General features: G+C 45.5%; 1 protein-coding gene across 7 annotated transcripts in view; it reads right to left on the reverse strand.

Moving 5' to 3' along the window:
• Positions 1–17,169, reverse strand: part of nlrx1 (NLR family member X1) — a 75,967-nt gene that overhangs the window by 26,672 nt on the left and 32,126 nt on the right. For 6 of the 7 annotated variants that reach the window (XM_060846959.1, XM_060846961.1, XM_060846963.1 and 3 more), the window contains 3 exons: positions 8,865–8,990; positions 6,425–6,503; positions 4,636–4,727 (listed from right to left, as the gene is read on the reverse strand). In XM_060846959.1, the coding sequence (XP_060702942.1) occupies positions 4,636–4,727; positions 6,425–6,503; positions 8,865–8,949 (256 nt within the window). In that variant the 5' untranslated portion in view covers positions 8,950–8,990. Of the gene's footprint in view, positions 1–4,635; positions 4,728–6,424; positions 6,504–8,864; positions 8,991–16,872; positions 16,954–17,169 lie in introns of those variants that run through there. The other variant, XM_060846965.1, reaches the window with a different exon arrangement.

Below are 17,169 nucleotides of genomic sequence, written 5' to 3' on the forward strand. Positions count from 1 at the left end.
ATATGGACACAGCAAGCTCCTACAAAAGTAAAAATAATTGACAATCCATGTTAGTGATATTGCTCAAGGGACTAACTTTAATTAATGTTAATTAACTTCCATAGTAATTTTATACCTACACCATCTACTCTGGTAAAATCCTCATCCAATTTTCTCTCTCCTGATAATTGGTTCTCAAGGGAGCACACAACACCTAACTGGTGTCTAACTACATCATCAGACCTCACCGTCTGCGATTTCTTTACAAGTTTACAGTGCTCCTCTAACTCTAACCCCTTCCAGGTCCATCTCCTCGCCTCATCAACAAGAGACCAGGTTGTCCCAATTGATATTCTCTCAAATCTGCAAGAACAGGAAATAATCTTGTTGAAGCCTGTAAAATTCTTAAAAGGTTTAATGGGACAGATGCTATCAGGAAGGTGTCTCTGGCTGGGGCGTCTATGGCGCAAGGTCACTGTCTCAGATGGAGGACTTAACTGTTTGGGATTGAGATGGGCTGAGTTATTTTGTCACTCAGAGAATTGAGCTTTCTATTAGAGTTGAAGTGGGAGATGGCAAGGGGCAGGGTGACACTAAGCACTCAGACACACAAGATGGCCGCTGAGCCATAAGTTGGCCACTTGACTCACAAGATGGCCGCCAGACCACAATATGCAGAGAGACAGCAGAGCAAACACAAATACTGCCTGGGGCCACCAGAATGCCAACATAATGCACTCACCATCTGGCTGATTACTGTAAGGTGGAAGGGGGAAAGAACATATATGAGTAATCTACACTGCCTGAAGTGTCTGGGTCCAGCCAACTTTGAAAGAAATGTTAACAGTTCGATATGGACTCAGTACAAAGTGCTAATAGCCAGAGCTGCAGTAGTTGTCGTTCTCAGGAAGAGCAATTAGAGCCCATTACTACACCAATGGACTTCCGCGCAGACATTGAAACTGACAATGACTGCTCTGAAATTAACAAATGTTGCGATGGAACTGACAATGACTGCATTGAAACTATCAACAATTCTGCAATGATTACAATAAACAAACTATGTTACAGAGACAATAACCTCATCACTAACCTATTACATCACAAAATGTATAAAAGTATCTTGACATATGCTCCAGGTGGAGAGAAGACTCCCAGTTGCCCACTGTGCTGTTGGTGTCTCTCTCTCCCCAGAGCTCCAGTATTTCCTTGTGCAATAAACTTTGTCGTTGAACACCAACTCTGACATCAAGGCTGGTGATTTTCCCCACAACAGAGTCATAGAGATGTACAGCACAGAAACAGACCCTTCGGTCCAACTCATTCATGCTGACCAGATATCCCAACCCAATCTAGTCCCACCTGTCAGCACCCGGCCCATATCCCTCCAAACCCTTCCTATTCGTATACCCATCCAAATACCTTTTAGATGCTGTTATTGTACCAGCCTCCACCACTTCCTCTGGCAGCTCATTCCATACTCATACCACTCTCTGCATGAAAAAGTTGCCCCTTAGGTCTCTTTTATACCTTTCCCTCTCACTCTAAACCTATGCCCTCTAGTTCTGGACTCTCCCACTACAGGGAAAAGACTATGTCTACTTATCCTATCCATGCCCCTCATGATTGTATATACCTCTATCAGGTCACCCCTCAGCCTCTGATGGTTCAGGGAAAACAGCCCCAGCCTGTTCAACCTCTCCCTGTGGCTCACATCCTCCAACTGTGGCAACATCCTGTACATACTTTCTGAACCCTTTCAAGTTTCACAACTTCCTGCTGATAGGAATGTAAGTGATCCATTATTGACTATACTTAAGTCAGAGATTGATCAATTTTTCGATGGAATAAAGGTCATGTGGGAAGGAGGAGATGAGATGGATGATCAGCCACAATGGAATGGCACAGCAGATTGAAGGGCTGGATGGCTGATAATGAAATAAAATACTGAGCATTTGACATGAGCTAAAATAGATATATTTATGTATCTATATAGGTTAAACCATATGTTAAATGTCACTCAAGAATCTATGCATTCTATAAGTTTCTCGTTACAAAAGAAATGTGAAGCTTCAAATGTTGTACAGCTTGAATACCGAAACCCAATTCGACACCAAATTATTGTTATTTTAGAAAAGGTTTATATATGGAGTCACTTCAACATTTTAGCAGCAACAGTATGTCTGCTTTATCCAAGATAGAAATCACACAACACCAGGTTATAGTCCAACACATTTATTTGGAAGCACTAGCTTTCAGAGCGCTGCTCCTTCATCAAGTGGCTGTGTCAACCACCTGATGAAGGAGTGATGCTCCGAAAGCTAGTGCTTCCAAATAAACCTGTTGGATTATAACCTGGTGTTGTGTGATTTTTAACTTTGTCCACTCCAGTCCAACACTAGCTCCTCCACATCATTACCCAAGATAGACTTTCAGAAATCAGAATTACATATTTTTCATACAACTCTGCCAGGGGGGCAACAATGGTAAAAGTAGCACTATTGGACAGTGTAGTAACAAACATTCCAGTGTTCGACACTCTGGAAGGTTCCATACATCATTCTAACAAGAAGAGACCAACTTCTATATTGGTCTTTACTGCTTCATCGAAGTTCAGGAATGGAGATGTTCCCCAATGATTGCACACTGTTCAGCACCATTCATTATTCCTCTGATACTGAAGCAGTCCACGAATGAATGCAACAAGATCTGAACAACATCAGGACACTGAATGCCATTTACAAGTTCGCTGATGACACCACCATAGTTGGTCGAATCTCAGATGGCGACGAAACAGACTACATCAGGAGGTGGAAGACCTGGAAGAATGGTGCACTGAGAACAACCCAGCTCTCAATGCTGGCAAAACCATGGTACTCATTATTGACTTTCAGTGGGATGTTACTCATGACCCCCTACACATTAACAGCACGGAGGTGGAACGAGTGGAGAGTGTCTAGCTCCCGGGAGTGGTCATCAACAAGCAGCTTTCTTGGACTCTTCATGTGGATGCACTGGTTACAAAGGCCCAACAATGTCTTCAAGCATCTGAGGAAATTTGGCATGATGGTGAAAACCCTTGCCAACTTTTATAGGTGTACCATTGAGAGTATTCTGTCTGGATGTATCATTCCCTGGTATGATAACTGTACCATTCAAGATTGGATACAGAGAATGGTAAACTCGGCCAGGAGAATCACAAAGGCCAACCTCCCATCTATAGAATCCATCTACCAGGCCCACTGTCAAGGAAAGGCCGCCAGCATTCTCAAAGATCCATCCCACCCTGGCAATGTTTTTCTACAACCTCTACCATCGGGGAGAAGGTACAGAAGCCTGAACACATGCACCAGCTGGTTTCAAAACAGTTTCTACCCTACTGTTGTTAGAATACTGAATGGACTCACAAACTCTTATCTGTACCTGTGTTTTTGTCGCTGTTTACCCATTATTTACTATCTTTGCTATTTAACTCTGTGATCTGCCTGTATTGCTCACAAGACAAAGCTTTTCACTGTGCCCCGGTATACGTGACAATAAATTCAATTCAATTCAACTCAGAATTGGGTTGAAAATTGGCAAGTAACATTCACATCACTCAAATGCCAGACATTAACCATTTCCAATAAGAGATAATCTAACCATCATCCCTTGACATTTAAAGGTGTTGCCATCACTGAATCCCCCACTATCAACATCCTGGGGGTTACCAATGACCAGAAACTCAGCTGAATTCACCATATAAAAACAATGGCTACAAGAGCAGGTTGGAGGGTGGGAATATGTGACAAATAACTCGTTTCCTGATTTCCCAGAACCTGTCCACTATCACAAGACAGGACTGTGATGGAATACTCCCCTCTTGCCTGGATGAGTTCAGCTCCAACAATACTCAAGAAGCTTGATGCCATCTAGACAAAGCAGCTCACTTGATCAGCAGCACATCCACAAGCATCCAGTCCCATTGCCATTCTTTCACTGTCGCTGAATCAAATTCCTGGCATTCCCTCCCTAAGGATATTGCAGGTTTACCTGCAGCAGTTCAAGAAGGCAGCTCACCACCACTTTCTCAAGGGGCAATTAGGGTAATAAATGCTGGCCAGCCAATGATGCCCATGTCCCACAAGTGACTATAAAGCACTCAAGCCATTGTCACCTCCTAAAAAACATTCCTGTTCTCATGTTACCAGCAGCAGTGAGCATACCTCCCCATTACCCAAACAACAAATCCCCTTGCTAAACCTCCTCACTGCTCTCACTGTTGGGGAGACGCCTTCAATCCTCATTGTTCAAGAAAGCTTTTGCTCACCTTGTTCAATATGCCTTTATGCAGATGCTTGTCAATTTCTGTCTTTACGCATGTATGAAGTGCGTGAGAATGTTTTATGACATTAAAGGTGCTCTAACAAAGGAAGTTGTTGTTGCAGTGTGAGTTAAAGAGTCTCTTACAAGGGCCATGTCAGGCCATTCTTGATCGTGTAAAATTTCAGCAATATAACCAGTATTAACTTATTATGATGGAATCTTCAAATATATCTCAAGTATTGCCATAGGTGAGGAAGGCAGAGGGGTGTCAGTCAGTGTGCAGGTGACGCACAGTTGTATCAGGTTCAGGTCTTTCACAGAATGGGACACTTGCAGCCTGCATTCTCCTACCTTGAGTAGCGCCAGTACTCAGCGACCTGCTGTGCTGAACCCCGTACTGAGGACACTGCAAGAAACCAGGCCTCCCGAAGCAACAAAGACTCCTGGAAGAAAGAAGAAAATGAAAGGATGATTACTCTGCTTTTGAAAATGATACTATTTAGAAATAGCTGCATCATCATGTTCTTGAGTGGAGGGCTTTGGAGATATTTCGGAGTGTGTGCACTTGCTCAGTATACCAGCTTTCAGGCCAAAGTGTGACAGGGTGGATGGGAGCTTTAGCTGAACAGGAATGAGCCTACACACTTGTTAAACTAAATTTTCAGGGTCACTGAGGTTGTTTGATCATAATTAAGACTTACCACATGGTTGAACATTCACACACAGCTGGATGCACAATCTCGAATATTCCCTCCTGTTCTGAGGAAGTAAATAATGCCTCTGCACAGGCTATTTCATGGTTTCCAATGCCATGTCCATCCCACAATAGTGACTACACTTCAATAGTGCTCTATTAGTTAAACAGCTCTGGGAAGTTCTGAGGTCATGAAAAGGTGATACCAAAATGCAGGATTTTCTTCCCCTTTCCTCCCACAGGCAGTGTCAGTTTGTAATTAAGTCCTTTATAAAAGAGGCTTATGATTTAATTAGACTGATCATGGAAATGGAATTGTCTGCCACGCAGGTTACTGACTGTCTCTCTCTCATAGCTGAGTGCAGAGTTTAACAACTGCTCAATGGAGTTTAATGGGTAGGAGGTGGCTGGGTGGTACTATTACTGACTGCTAATCCAGGGACCCAGGTCATATTCTCGGGAGCGGAGTTTGAATCCTGCAATGGCAGGTGGTGGAATTTGAATTCAATCAATAAAAGAAATCTGTAATTATGAATCTAATGGTGACCATGAATCCATTGTCAATTGTTGAAAAAAACCCATCTGGATCACTTCAGAGAAGGAAACTGCCATCCTTATCTGGTCTAACCTACAAACCACCTCAGAGCCACAGCGATGTGGCCGACTCTTAATCACCCTCTTGGCAGTTAGGGATGGGCCATAAATGCTGTGAACGAATATTAAAAAATCTGGGAGATAAAGATTGAACCTTAGCATCACTCAGAGTGAAATCGAGAAAAGGCAACGATTGTCTTTGTCAGAGATTGTGGCTGAAACACCGCTCACAGCCAGATTTGAAACCGGGAATCACTTGTTGCTTTCAGGAGCTTAAAATTAATCACATCCATTGCCTCGAACAGAACATTTGCTCAGTGTTATTCCTGCCTAGTTTAAATGCAGCACAATGGTTCGGTTCTCACTGCTGCCGCATAGCGCCAGGGACCCAGATTCGATTCCACCCTTCGGCAACGAGGTGTGGAGTTTGCAAGTTCTCCCCTGTGGCAAAAGTGAGGACTGCAGATGCTGGAAACCAGAGTTTAGATCAGAGTGGTGCTGGAAAAGCACAGTAGGTCAGGCAGCATCCGAGGAGCAGGAAAATCGACATTTCGGGCAAAAGCCCTTCATCGGGAGTTGTGTCTGGGCAGGTTTCCTCCCACAAACAAAGATGGGTAAGTTTGGTGAATGGGCCAGGCTGAATTACCCAAATATCTCGGGATGTGCATTCAGGTGGATTAGCCCTGGGAAATGTGGGCTTATTAGAATAGGGTAAGTCTGGGTGGGATGGGCTTCGGAGGTCAGTGCGGACTCAATGGGCCAAATGGCCTGTTTCCATGCTGTAGGGATTCTGTGATTTGAAAGCAGAGAGAGGAGGAGGGGGCAGGTGATCCAGTCTGTTCTCACTTGTACCTGGTCATCGGCCTGAACAGCTGCTTCGAGCTCCTGGCCCGGAAACACTGAACTCCAGCAGATCCCGTGTTCCTGGACCCTGGGGGAGAAAAACAATAAAATAAGATGGAACCTTTCCCTTCTATCACCCGGCTATCAGAAACACAAAGTCGAAAACACTTCGAGAGGCAAATATAAAGTTTACAGCAAGTTTTTAAAAACAATTTCTAAGAGAATGGGCTGATCCATGACTGCTCCTTTAAGGTATGTTATATTCCTTCCCATTATTACCAGTCCTTCTGTGCTTCCTCTCTGCTGCCTTCCCCACATCCACCCAATACTTCGGACTCAACACTGGATTCATATCACAATGTTAATGCTCTGTGAGAGTCACACCATTCTCTCTCCTGGTAATGGCATCTCCCTCGTGTTCACCCAGCTAATTAAAATACTGCTGTGCTATTCAACTCAACCACGGAGTTTCACTCTCCAGGTGAAGAGGTTACTCTGAAATTTCCCAGTAGATTTATTAGCGATTGGTTTGTTTTTGTGGTCCTTTGTTTAGATTAGATTAGATTACTTACAGTGTGGAAACAGGCCCTTCGGCCCAACAAGTCCATACCGACCCGCCGAAGCGCAACCCACCCAGACCCATTCCCCTACACCTAACATTATGGGCAATTTAGCATGGCCAATTCACCTAACCTGCACATTTTTGGAGTGTGGGAGGAAACCGGAGCATCCGGAGGAAACCCACGCAGACACGGGGAGAATGTGCAAACTCCACACAGACAGTCGCCTGAGGTGGGAATTGAACCCGGGTCTCTGGCGCTATGAGGCAAAAGTGCTAACCACTGTGCCACCGTGCCGCCCACTTTGTGCTTTAGACAGCTCCACAAGCAGTAATATTTGCTCCGCATTTACCCCATCAACACCCACAAACTAAAGTGCAAGTTGCAATATCTCAGACTGAGATACCAATAGTCAGACAACTTCAAAGCAGAATGCAAAACAAAATGCTGCAGGTGTTAGAATTCCAAAAATAAAAATGGAAAATGCTGAGCAGTTCTGACAGTGTCTGTGGAGAGACACAGAAGAAGAGGTAATACAGGGTCAACAGCAGCTGAAGAAGTAGCACTTTACCTTTAACTGCAGTTCCCAATAACACTCAGAATCAGGTTCTACATTTCAGATTATAACCTCTTCATTTTGACTGTTTTAGCCTTTATTCATTCAGGGTCTGCTCTCCAGCCATTCACACCCCATCTGGCCACACCTTACGTTATCCATAGCCCCAAAAATTCCTGCCTTCCCCACCCTGTCACAGACGTTCTTGTTGATGCTTCCTCCCTCACATCCCACCCCCCCTTCCTTCATTTGCTCAAAATCTGTTATGTTTCTACCTTTTCTCAGTTTTTACAACGGGTCACCATCCCATCAGCACCCAAACCATTAACTCAGTTTCTCTCTCCACAGGTCCTGCTGAATTTCTCCAACATTTGTGGTTTTTCAATGAATTGGAAGCAGTTTTCTCTCTGTCTGTTGAGAACTGGATGTGAATTTCTCCAAATATTCACCATCTTTGTATCTGTCGGTCGGTATCCACTTTCCCAGGACCCCACAGGTCATAAAGTCATAGAGATGTACAGCATGGAAACAGACCCTTCGGTCCAACCCCTCCATGCTGACCAGATATCCCAACCCAATCTAGTTCCACCCTTCAGCACCCGGCCCATATCCCTCCAAACCTGTTCCTATTCATATACCCATCCAAGTGCCTCTTAAATGTTGCAGTTGTACCAGCCTCCTAATGGGTCAGTGTCCCATGTTTAAGGTAGTCATTGAGGAAACAGCTGCTGATCTACACTGTAGTTAGAGGAAGGGACTGAATGTATGGTCAGAAAGGAAGGTGTTTAGGAGGTTTCTGAAGGTGGAGAGTCAGGTTTGGATGGGGCAGGGGTCAGAAATGTTCAGTCCCATGGAGATCTGTTAGCTGGAGGTACATGAGGTCTGCGTTTGAGTGTGGACAAGTGTGAAGGGGTTGGGAATAGTTGGTCGCAAGATTGGAGAAGATGGAGAGACATGGGAAGAAGAATGTGCGGGGCCATTAGAAATCCACACAAGGCCAAAGGCAGTGACTGGTTGAGGGGGAGTGGGGGAAGACAAGGCCTATGGGAGGACAGAATGTGAGCTGCAGATGTTTGAACAAACGACAGTCGACACTGGGTGCAGCTTAGGAATGTTGGAAGTTGGAGAGTTGAACACAGAGATGATGGAGGTGGGCTTGGGGAGGAATCCAAACATTGTTATCCAGATCCTGAAAAAGAGATGTAATTGTTTTAGCATAAAGCATTCTGTAGCAGAATTCCAGTGTCCTGTTGCAACACAAGACTCCAATCTGCTGCAAGACACTAAAGGAACATGATTAAAGTTAGATGGGACCTAGTGTTTTAGCACCTACCTGGGAGGGGGACAACAATGCTGGAGGGCTTGTATTCTATTAAAGTCCATTTTAATCTGATCAGTAAATTCTTCCGGCACTGCATTTTGGCATAGCAAGATACCCGTGTTCAGAATCCCCCAACACCTGAAAGAGATACCAAACATTCAGAACTTTATGCACAAGTTAAATGGCCCGGTGACTAAACACAATGCAGACAGGTTCAAGACAATTTTCATGATAAATAACTGCGTTGCCATCTGCAAACATCCAGAGGTTATGAAAGGCTTCTTTCTGTCACTGTTCAGTGGTCCCTGATGGAAAATGCAGGCAAAACTGACTATCTCCAAAATGCACTGGCTTCAATCACAACTCACGCAACAGCAGCCACATGGTAACATATGGGAGGCTGGTGAGGAATGACAGTGTGTGTCAGGCAGTATGTACAAGGGAATAAGATAAATAAACACATCGCCTGCACCTTCCAGAAAACAGCTTTGCTGCATTGTGCCATCACGTGATCACAATTAAATATTCAACAACTGCTTTGTTTGAACTTCAAAGAAACAATGAGCAACTTGAAACTTGTTTCTGAGTACAGTTTTGGGCCTTGCATTTAAGAACGGATACACTGGGGCAGCACACTGGCTCAGTCAGTGGTTAACACTGCTGCCTCACCGCAGCAGAGACCCAGATTTGATTCCAGCCTCAGGCAACTGTCTGTGTGGAGTTTGCACATTCTCCCAGTGTCTGTGTGGGTTTCCTCTGGGTGCTGTGGTTCCCTCCCACAGTTCAAAGGTGTGCAGGTTTAGGATGGATTGGCTGTGCTAAATTGCCCGTAGTGTTCAGGGATGTGGATTAGCCATGAGAAAGGCAGAGTTACAGGATTGGGTGGGATGCTCTTCAGAGGGTCAGTATGGACTCAATGAGCCGAATGGCCTGCTTCCACACTGTAGGGATTCTGTGTGGTTCAAAAGAGAATCATAAGGCTGATTCCTGGGATAGAAGGGTTGATTTATCAAGAACAAGTTAGGCCTTTATACATCACAGGCTAGAAGAATGAGGGGCCAGTTTACTGAAATGTACAAGACTCAGAGGGACCTTATCAGGGTATGTGTTGAGATGATGGTTTCACTAGTCAGAGAATCTCAAACTAGGGGACAGTTCATGAATAAGGGGACACTTCTTTTAAAATTAAACTATTTTTCTAATCAACCCGCAGGGAGATGTTATTACATACCGTCTGACGTTATCCAGTGTCTCCTAGCTGAGGGATAGGGACAGAATCACTGCAGCACAACTGCCCCTCACTGAAGAAGGAAATGTGATGCTCAGAATTGTGGTAGTTCAGTCACTGGAACAAAGGAAGGTCAGAGTTTGGAAATTCTCAGAGGAGCTAGCACAGGAGTTGATGCCTGTGGCAGATCAGCCATTGTTTTATTGAAGGGGGCCAGACTGGATGGGCCGAACAGCCTCCTCCTGCTTCTATTTCTTATGATGTAAATGTTCTTCTTACAGTACAATGCTTGATGTTAAATGGAACATTGAGGAGACATTGCAAATATTTTCGTAACATACATGACTGTCACAAACTCCCACCACGGTGATAGGCCGAGTGCATCAAATTTCAATCAAGCCGCAACAGTCCCCGACCTCATATGACTCAGAATCTGCATCAGCACGTTCAGACAAGCAGAGGTTTGAAGGTGTCGATGCTACTTTCTTGGAAGTCATTTTACTGCACCACAAGTTTGAACAATTCACTGGCAATTCCACTTAAATTACCATCTCAGGTGGTGCTCGGTGGCTTAGCAAGACCAGAGCTCAGGCCAGCAAGTGAGGCCTATTCATCAGACACAGCAATAGGTAAGGTCACCAGTGGTGAAGCAAATCCAACCAGGGATGGTGAAGAGGCCAGAGTTGGAGGAACACATATCTTCAGCAAGGGACTTTACCCCTTGATGCAGAGACCCATGACCTGGGGTGGGGGTCATAGATTTAAGGGAAGGGGCAGGACAATCAGAGAGGATGTGAGAGAAATTGCTTTCACCCAGTATTTAGATGCAAACTAGTGATGCCAAGACATACAAGACTATGAGCTAAGTGCTGGAAAATGGGTTCAGAAGAGAGAGGTGGATGTTTTGACTGGCACAGACTCAATGGGCTGAAGGGCCTTTTCCCGATCTCCATGACTCTGTGATCTCCAGCGGGTTGTAGGGTTGGAGCAGGTTTAAAAGGGAGGGAGGGGATAGGCCTTGGACAGAACTGGAAAACAGCGAGAACGTCAATGTCTGGTTAAAACAGGAGCCTGTATAGGGCGCTGGTGAGGCCGCACCAGGAGTACTGTGTACAGTTTTGGTGTCGTTATTGGAAAATGACGCACCTGCACCACAGAGGTACAGAGGAGGTTCACTCGGTTGATTCTGGAGTTGGCTTCTGGGATTGGCTTATGAGGAGAGATTGAGCAGACTGGGACTGTACTCATTGGAATTTAGAAGGATGATGGATTCTTCTAGAAATGTTTAAAATTATAAAGGGAATAGATAAGATGGAAGCAGGGAGGTTGTTTCCAGTGGCACGTTAAGCTAGAACTAGGGGACATAACCTAGGGGAGCAAGTTTAGGACTGAGTTGAGGAGGAATTTCTTCAACCAAAGGGTTGTGAATCTGTGGAATTCCCTGCCCAGTGGAACAGTTGAGATTTCCCCGTTGAATGTTTTTAAGGCAAAGATAGATAGATTTTTGAACAGTGAGTAAGTGGAGCAGTGGGCAAGTGGAGTTGAATCCACGATTAGATCAGCCATGATCTGTTGAATGGCGGAGCAGGCTTGATGGGCCAGATGGCCTACTCCTGCTGCTGGTTCTTAGGTGCGTGGAATGCACTGCCAGTGGTGGTAGGAGAGTCAGATACATGAGAGACATTTAAGCAATTCTTGGAGAGGCACATGGGTGACAGTAAAATGAAGGGTATGTAGGTTAGTTTGATCTTAGAGTAGCATAAAAGGTCGGGACAACATCGAGGGCCGAAGGGCCTGTACTGTGCTGCTCTGTTCTTATGTTCTGTGCTGTCAGCAAATACAGGAGCACTGAGTGAATGGAGGGAGTGAGGATATGAACAGCATAACAGGAGTTATGGTACAGCGGTAGATTCCCTACCTCTCAGCCGGGAGGCCCACTTTCAAGTCCCAGCTATGCCAGAGGTGTGTCATAACATCCCAGAACAGGTTAATTCGGAACCTCTCCTGGATGAACGCGTGTCTTTGGGGGTTGGAAGATGGAATGTTGTCTGCTCCACTGAAGGTTTTAAACTGACTAATCAGCTAAAAGTGTAAACAGGGAAGTCTTGTGGACAGACAAAGTTCACGACCCCTCGCTGCAAACACTGGTCTCTTTAAATACAAGTTTCAAATCAGAGATGATAGCCTCAGAAGTGACCACAAAATGTGCTCAGACTGAAAGCAAGCTAAACAAATAATAAACCCCATTAAATCTTGGAGGCATCTACAAACAAAATACTGCCAGCCAAGAACAAAAAGCTAGTCTTCAACACCAAAGGCTAGTAATCCCCTGCCAAGTCTAGACTTGTGTGGGGCCCTTTGATGGCAAACGCTAGAGCAAGAAGAGTAAATAAGAGCAGCTTGATGTGGACAGCCAAAGGATCGGGGAGGAGACTGGTTCCACAGGGAGAAAACTCTTTGAACATTTCTGTCAATCAGTCAATGGAATCATAATTTGGAAATGCCGGTGTTGGACTGGGGTGTACAAAGTGAAAAATCACACTACACCAGGTTATAGACCAACAGGTTTAATTGGAAGCACTAGCTTTTGGAGCGACGTTCCTTCATCAGGTAGTTGTGGAGGACACAGTTGTAAGGCACAGAATTTATAGCAAAAATGTACAGTGTGATGTAACTGAAATTATACATTAAAAAATACCTTGATTGTCTGTTGAGTCTTTCATCTGTTCGAATACCATGAAAGAAGTGAAACTATCATGCATACTTTCAGTGTATAATTTCAGTTATGTCACACTGTAAATTTTTGCTATAAATTCTGTGTGTTAGGATTGAGCCCTCCACTACCACCTGATGAAGGAGCATCGCTCCGAAAGCTAGTGTGCTTCCAATTAAACCTGTTGGACTATAACCTGGTGTTGTGTGATTTTTAACTTTATCAATGGAATCAGGAAGCTTCGTTAAGATTGATGGGTCTTTAAGACTTTAAGTTTTTGCTTAGTACATTTAAAATGATCTTTGTGACAAAATCACAAAATGTAACTTTCTATCATGATGAGAAGGATTTCAGAAATTCAAAAAGATTCACAGGTATCTCTGCAAATATTCCAAAACCAAATGAGATAAAGTTTAAGATGGTTAGTCCAGAGATTGCAATCAATGTATCGGCTGAATTTTATTTGCGGGAATGTTGCTCACCATGAAAAAATAAGTACTTTGTCATTCTCTCTCCTTGTTTGATAACAGCAGAGTGTGTGGTTCATTTGCACTGATTAGGTGGTCAAAAGCATGACCCCAAGTCTCTGGTCATTTGCTTTTATCTCTCTATATCTCTGCACTGTTCCAATGTAACTCAGGAAACAGTATGTCAACAAGCCAAGCACCTCACAGATCTCTTGACCCAACATTGTTGAGACCAACTTGACATTTTTGTCCAATGCCAGAGTTTTCTGTTGGGCGTCATGGTAACCAGTGACCTCCTTAGTACTCATCTTTTGTTTCTTTAATTCTCCCATTGCCATCTCCCTTCGTCTGGTACCATCATCGCTCCTGTTTTGCTGAGTCACCCTAACCTCTGCTCAATCACAATCGTCCTCCTTTCTTCTTTTCCTGTCCCTTCTCACACTCACTTAAAAACTGGTCAACTCCAACATCCTCTGGTTCTCTGATGAAAACCCTTCATTGATCTGAAGGGTTAACTCTATCTTTCCCTCCACAAGATATGCCATTTGCTGAGTCTATCAGGAAGGATGCTTCGGGCAGGTACCATGAGTGAATCCATGAGGAAAGGCATCATCACCCTCATCTACAAGCGGAAGGGGGAGAGGGACGAAATTAGAAATTGGAGACCGATCTCACTGTTAAACACAGACTACAAAATCTTGTCAAAGGTCATTGCCAACCGGGTCAGGTCTGCTCTGGGAACGGTGATCCACCCCGACCAAACCTGTGCTGTACCGGGCAGGAAGATCTGAGAGTCTCGCACTCCTCAGGGATACGATCGCCTACGTGCAGGACAGGGGGGTGGACACCTGCCTCATCAGCCTGGACCAGGAGAAAGCCTTTGACAGGATATCGCATACATCTATGACGGATGTCCTCTCCAAAATGGGCTTTGGGGAGGGAATTGGTAATGGGATCAGACTGCTCTACACCAACATTGTCAGTGGAGTCTCAATCAATGGGTGGGAATCAGATAGCTTCCCAGTCAGATCTGGAGCCAGGCAGGGCTGCCCTCTCTCCTGCCTTGTTTGTATGTTGCATAGAGCCATTTGCCAAATCCATCAGGAAGGATGCAAGCCTGAGAGGGGTGACTATTCCTGGCAGCGGGGGCCTACAGGTTAAGGCCTCCCTGTACATGGATGACGTCGCCGTTTTCTGCTCGGATCCGCTGTCCGTGCGCAGACTCATGTGCATCTGCGACCAGTTCGAACAGGCCTCGGGGGCCAAGGTAAACCAAGGCAAGAGCGAGGCCATGCTCTTCAGGAACTGGGCCGACCAATCCTATATCCCCTTCACTGTCAGGACTGACCACCTGAAGGTGCTGGGTATTTGGTTCGGGGGTGCTGGGGCGTGCGCCAAGACCTGGGAGGAGCGGATCAGGAAGATGAGACAGAAACTAGGCAGATGGGAGCAACGGTCGTTCTCCATCGTGGGAAAAAACCTGGTCATCAGGTGCGAGGTACTCTCAGTATTGTTGTATGTGGCACAGGCCTGGCCTATCCCCAGAACCTGTGCTGCCGCAGTCACCCGGGCCATCTTCCACTTCATGTGGAGATCAAAGATGGACCGGGTCCGAAGACACACCATGTACAAAGACTGGTGCAATGGGGGAAAAAACACTCCCAACGCCACCCTCACCCTGATGGCCACCTTTGTGTGTGGCTGCATCAAGCTGTGCATGGATCCCCGGTAGGCAAACACCAAGTGTCACTACGTACTGAGGTTCTACCTGTCCCCGGTGTTGCGAAGGATGGGCCTGGCCTCGCTGCCGCGGAACACTCTGAGTAGTTGGACTGTTCCATATCACCTGTCCTTTGTGGAGAAATTTCTGAAGAAAAACATCTTTGACCACAAGTCCATCAGGAAGTGGTCAGCACGTAGTGTTCTTGAGACCCTTCGGGAAAAGGAGAGGGCGGATCCTGTTGAGTGGTTCCCTGAGCAGACTGTCAAAGCAATTTGGCAGAATGCCTCATCACCAGAACTTTCCAACAAGCACCAAGACATGGCTTGGCTGGTGGTGAGAAGGGCTCTACCTGTGAGATCATTTATGCACGCCCGGACTCTCAGCCGCACCGCACGCTGCCCTCGAAGCGGCTGCGGGGGGGACGAGACTGTCACATACCTCCTTCTGGAATGTGCCTATGCAGAGGAAGTCTGGAGAGGAATGCAGTGGTGTTTGTCGAGATTCGTCCCGAGCAGCGCCGTGACGCGGGACTCCGTGCTCTACGGCCTGTTCCCCGGGACGCACACCGAGACGAACATCAACTGTGCCTGGAGGATCATCAACTTGGTGAAGGACGCTCTCTGGGCGGTCCGAAACCTGTTGATCTTCCAGCTGAAGGAGTTGACCCCGACTGAGTGTTGTGGACCGGCACATTCCAAGGTCCAGGACTACGTGTTGAGGGATGCACTGAAGCTTGGGGCAGCTGCTGCCAAGACGCGGTGGGGAAAGACCACCGTGTAACGTCTGCCCACCAAAGAAGAACGAGGGCCCACGCAGTAAGTGGGCTCCGCTGAAGCCTTGGCTAAATTTATGGATAGTTAATGTACAGACCTATATATACTAATGATTAATTCCGATCTCTGTTGTAAAGAAATGCAAGGTGCACCTATGAATGGCACCAATTGTACAGATCAAAATATTTTATGAATAAAGTATATTTTTGAAATTTAAAAAATATGCTAAACCTCCGGAAGATTGCCTTCATGTACAAAATTTATAATTCACTTCAGATTAATTCAGTGAATGAACTCTGGAATAACCTTTCAAATTTGCTTCCTGATCCTCTCTATCTGCCCCTTTGACCAAGCCTTGTGTCACCGGCCTGAATGTCTGTTCAATGAGATTCATTTTACTATGTCAAGGTGCTATGTAAATGCAAGTTGTTGTTTGGGGAGCAAATGGAAAAGAGCATATCAGTGAATCTTTAGAGGTTGATTGAAGTGAAGGATAGTGGTGAAACCCAACTCGTTACAACTGACCAATTTATCATCTTCATCGCTTCCCAGAGCCGAGCCACCATCTACAGGGCACAAGTCAGGAATGTGATGGAAGACTCCCCACATGTCTGGCTGGGTGTAAGTGCCATAATATTTAGGAAGCACAACACCAATCAGAATAAAGCAACCCAATGGATTGACATCCCTCCACCAGCACTGCACACTGGCTGCACTGGGTCCATTTTGAAAAACACTGCAGCGACTGGGAAATCCTCCCTCACTGGCACCTTCTGAACCTGCACCTGCTACACCTCGATGGGCGAGGGCAGCAGGTACATGGGAACACCACCCCCTGCAAGTTCCACTCCAAGCCACCCACCATCCTAACTTGGAAATGTATCACCGTTCCTGCACCAGAATCCTGGAATTCACTCCTTGGGTTTCTCTGCACACGAATGCAGAAGTTCAAGAGAGTTCAAGACCATATTCCCCATGGGCAATTAGGATAGGCAATAAATGGTGGCCCAGCCAGCAACTAACTCCCCTGAGAAAAAACAAGATCTCAGCACCACCTCTGCAGAAAGCAATTTGCCCACAACCTTCCCTCACCCTCTCACATCTTTAATTACCAACCTTTGATGTCTCTGTTTCTGCTGTCAAAATTGAATAGCCGTGATCCAATATCAAACCGCTCTCCTCACACCAGACTAAGTGAACGAACAGTAAGCAATTTACCCAGTCCACTCAAACAATCACAATTAAGTGTCACATAAGCACCACCTTATAATGAAAACTTCCTGCAACTGCTACTCAATTCTGGTTGGAACAGGTGTAGAGTTGGTTTTTACAGACGGCTTCCGATACCTTAAGGGCATGCAAACATCTTATGCAAGTTTGCTTTTTTCTAAAGGTTGTAGATATTTAAAATTG

Source organism: Hemiscyllium ocellatum, chromosome 29, assembly GCF_020745735.1.
Source record: "Hemiscyllium ocellatum isolate sHemOce1 chromosome 29, sHemOce1.pat.X.cur, whole genome shotgun sequence".
Classification (NCBI taxonomy): domain Eukaryota; kingdom Metazoa; phylum Chordata; class Chondrichthyes; order Orectolobiformes; family Hemiscylliidae; genus Hemiscyllium; species Hemiscyllium ocellatum.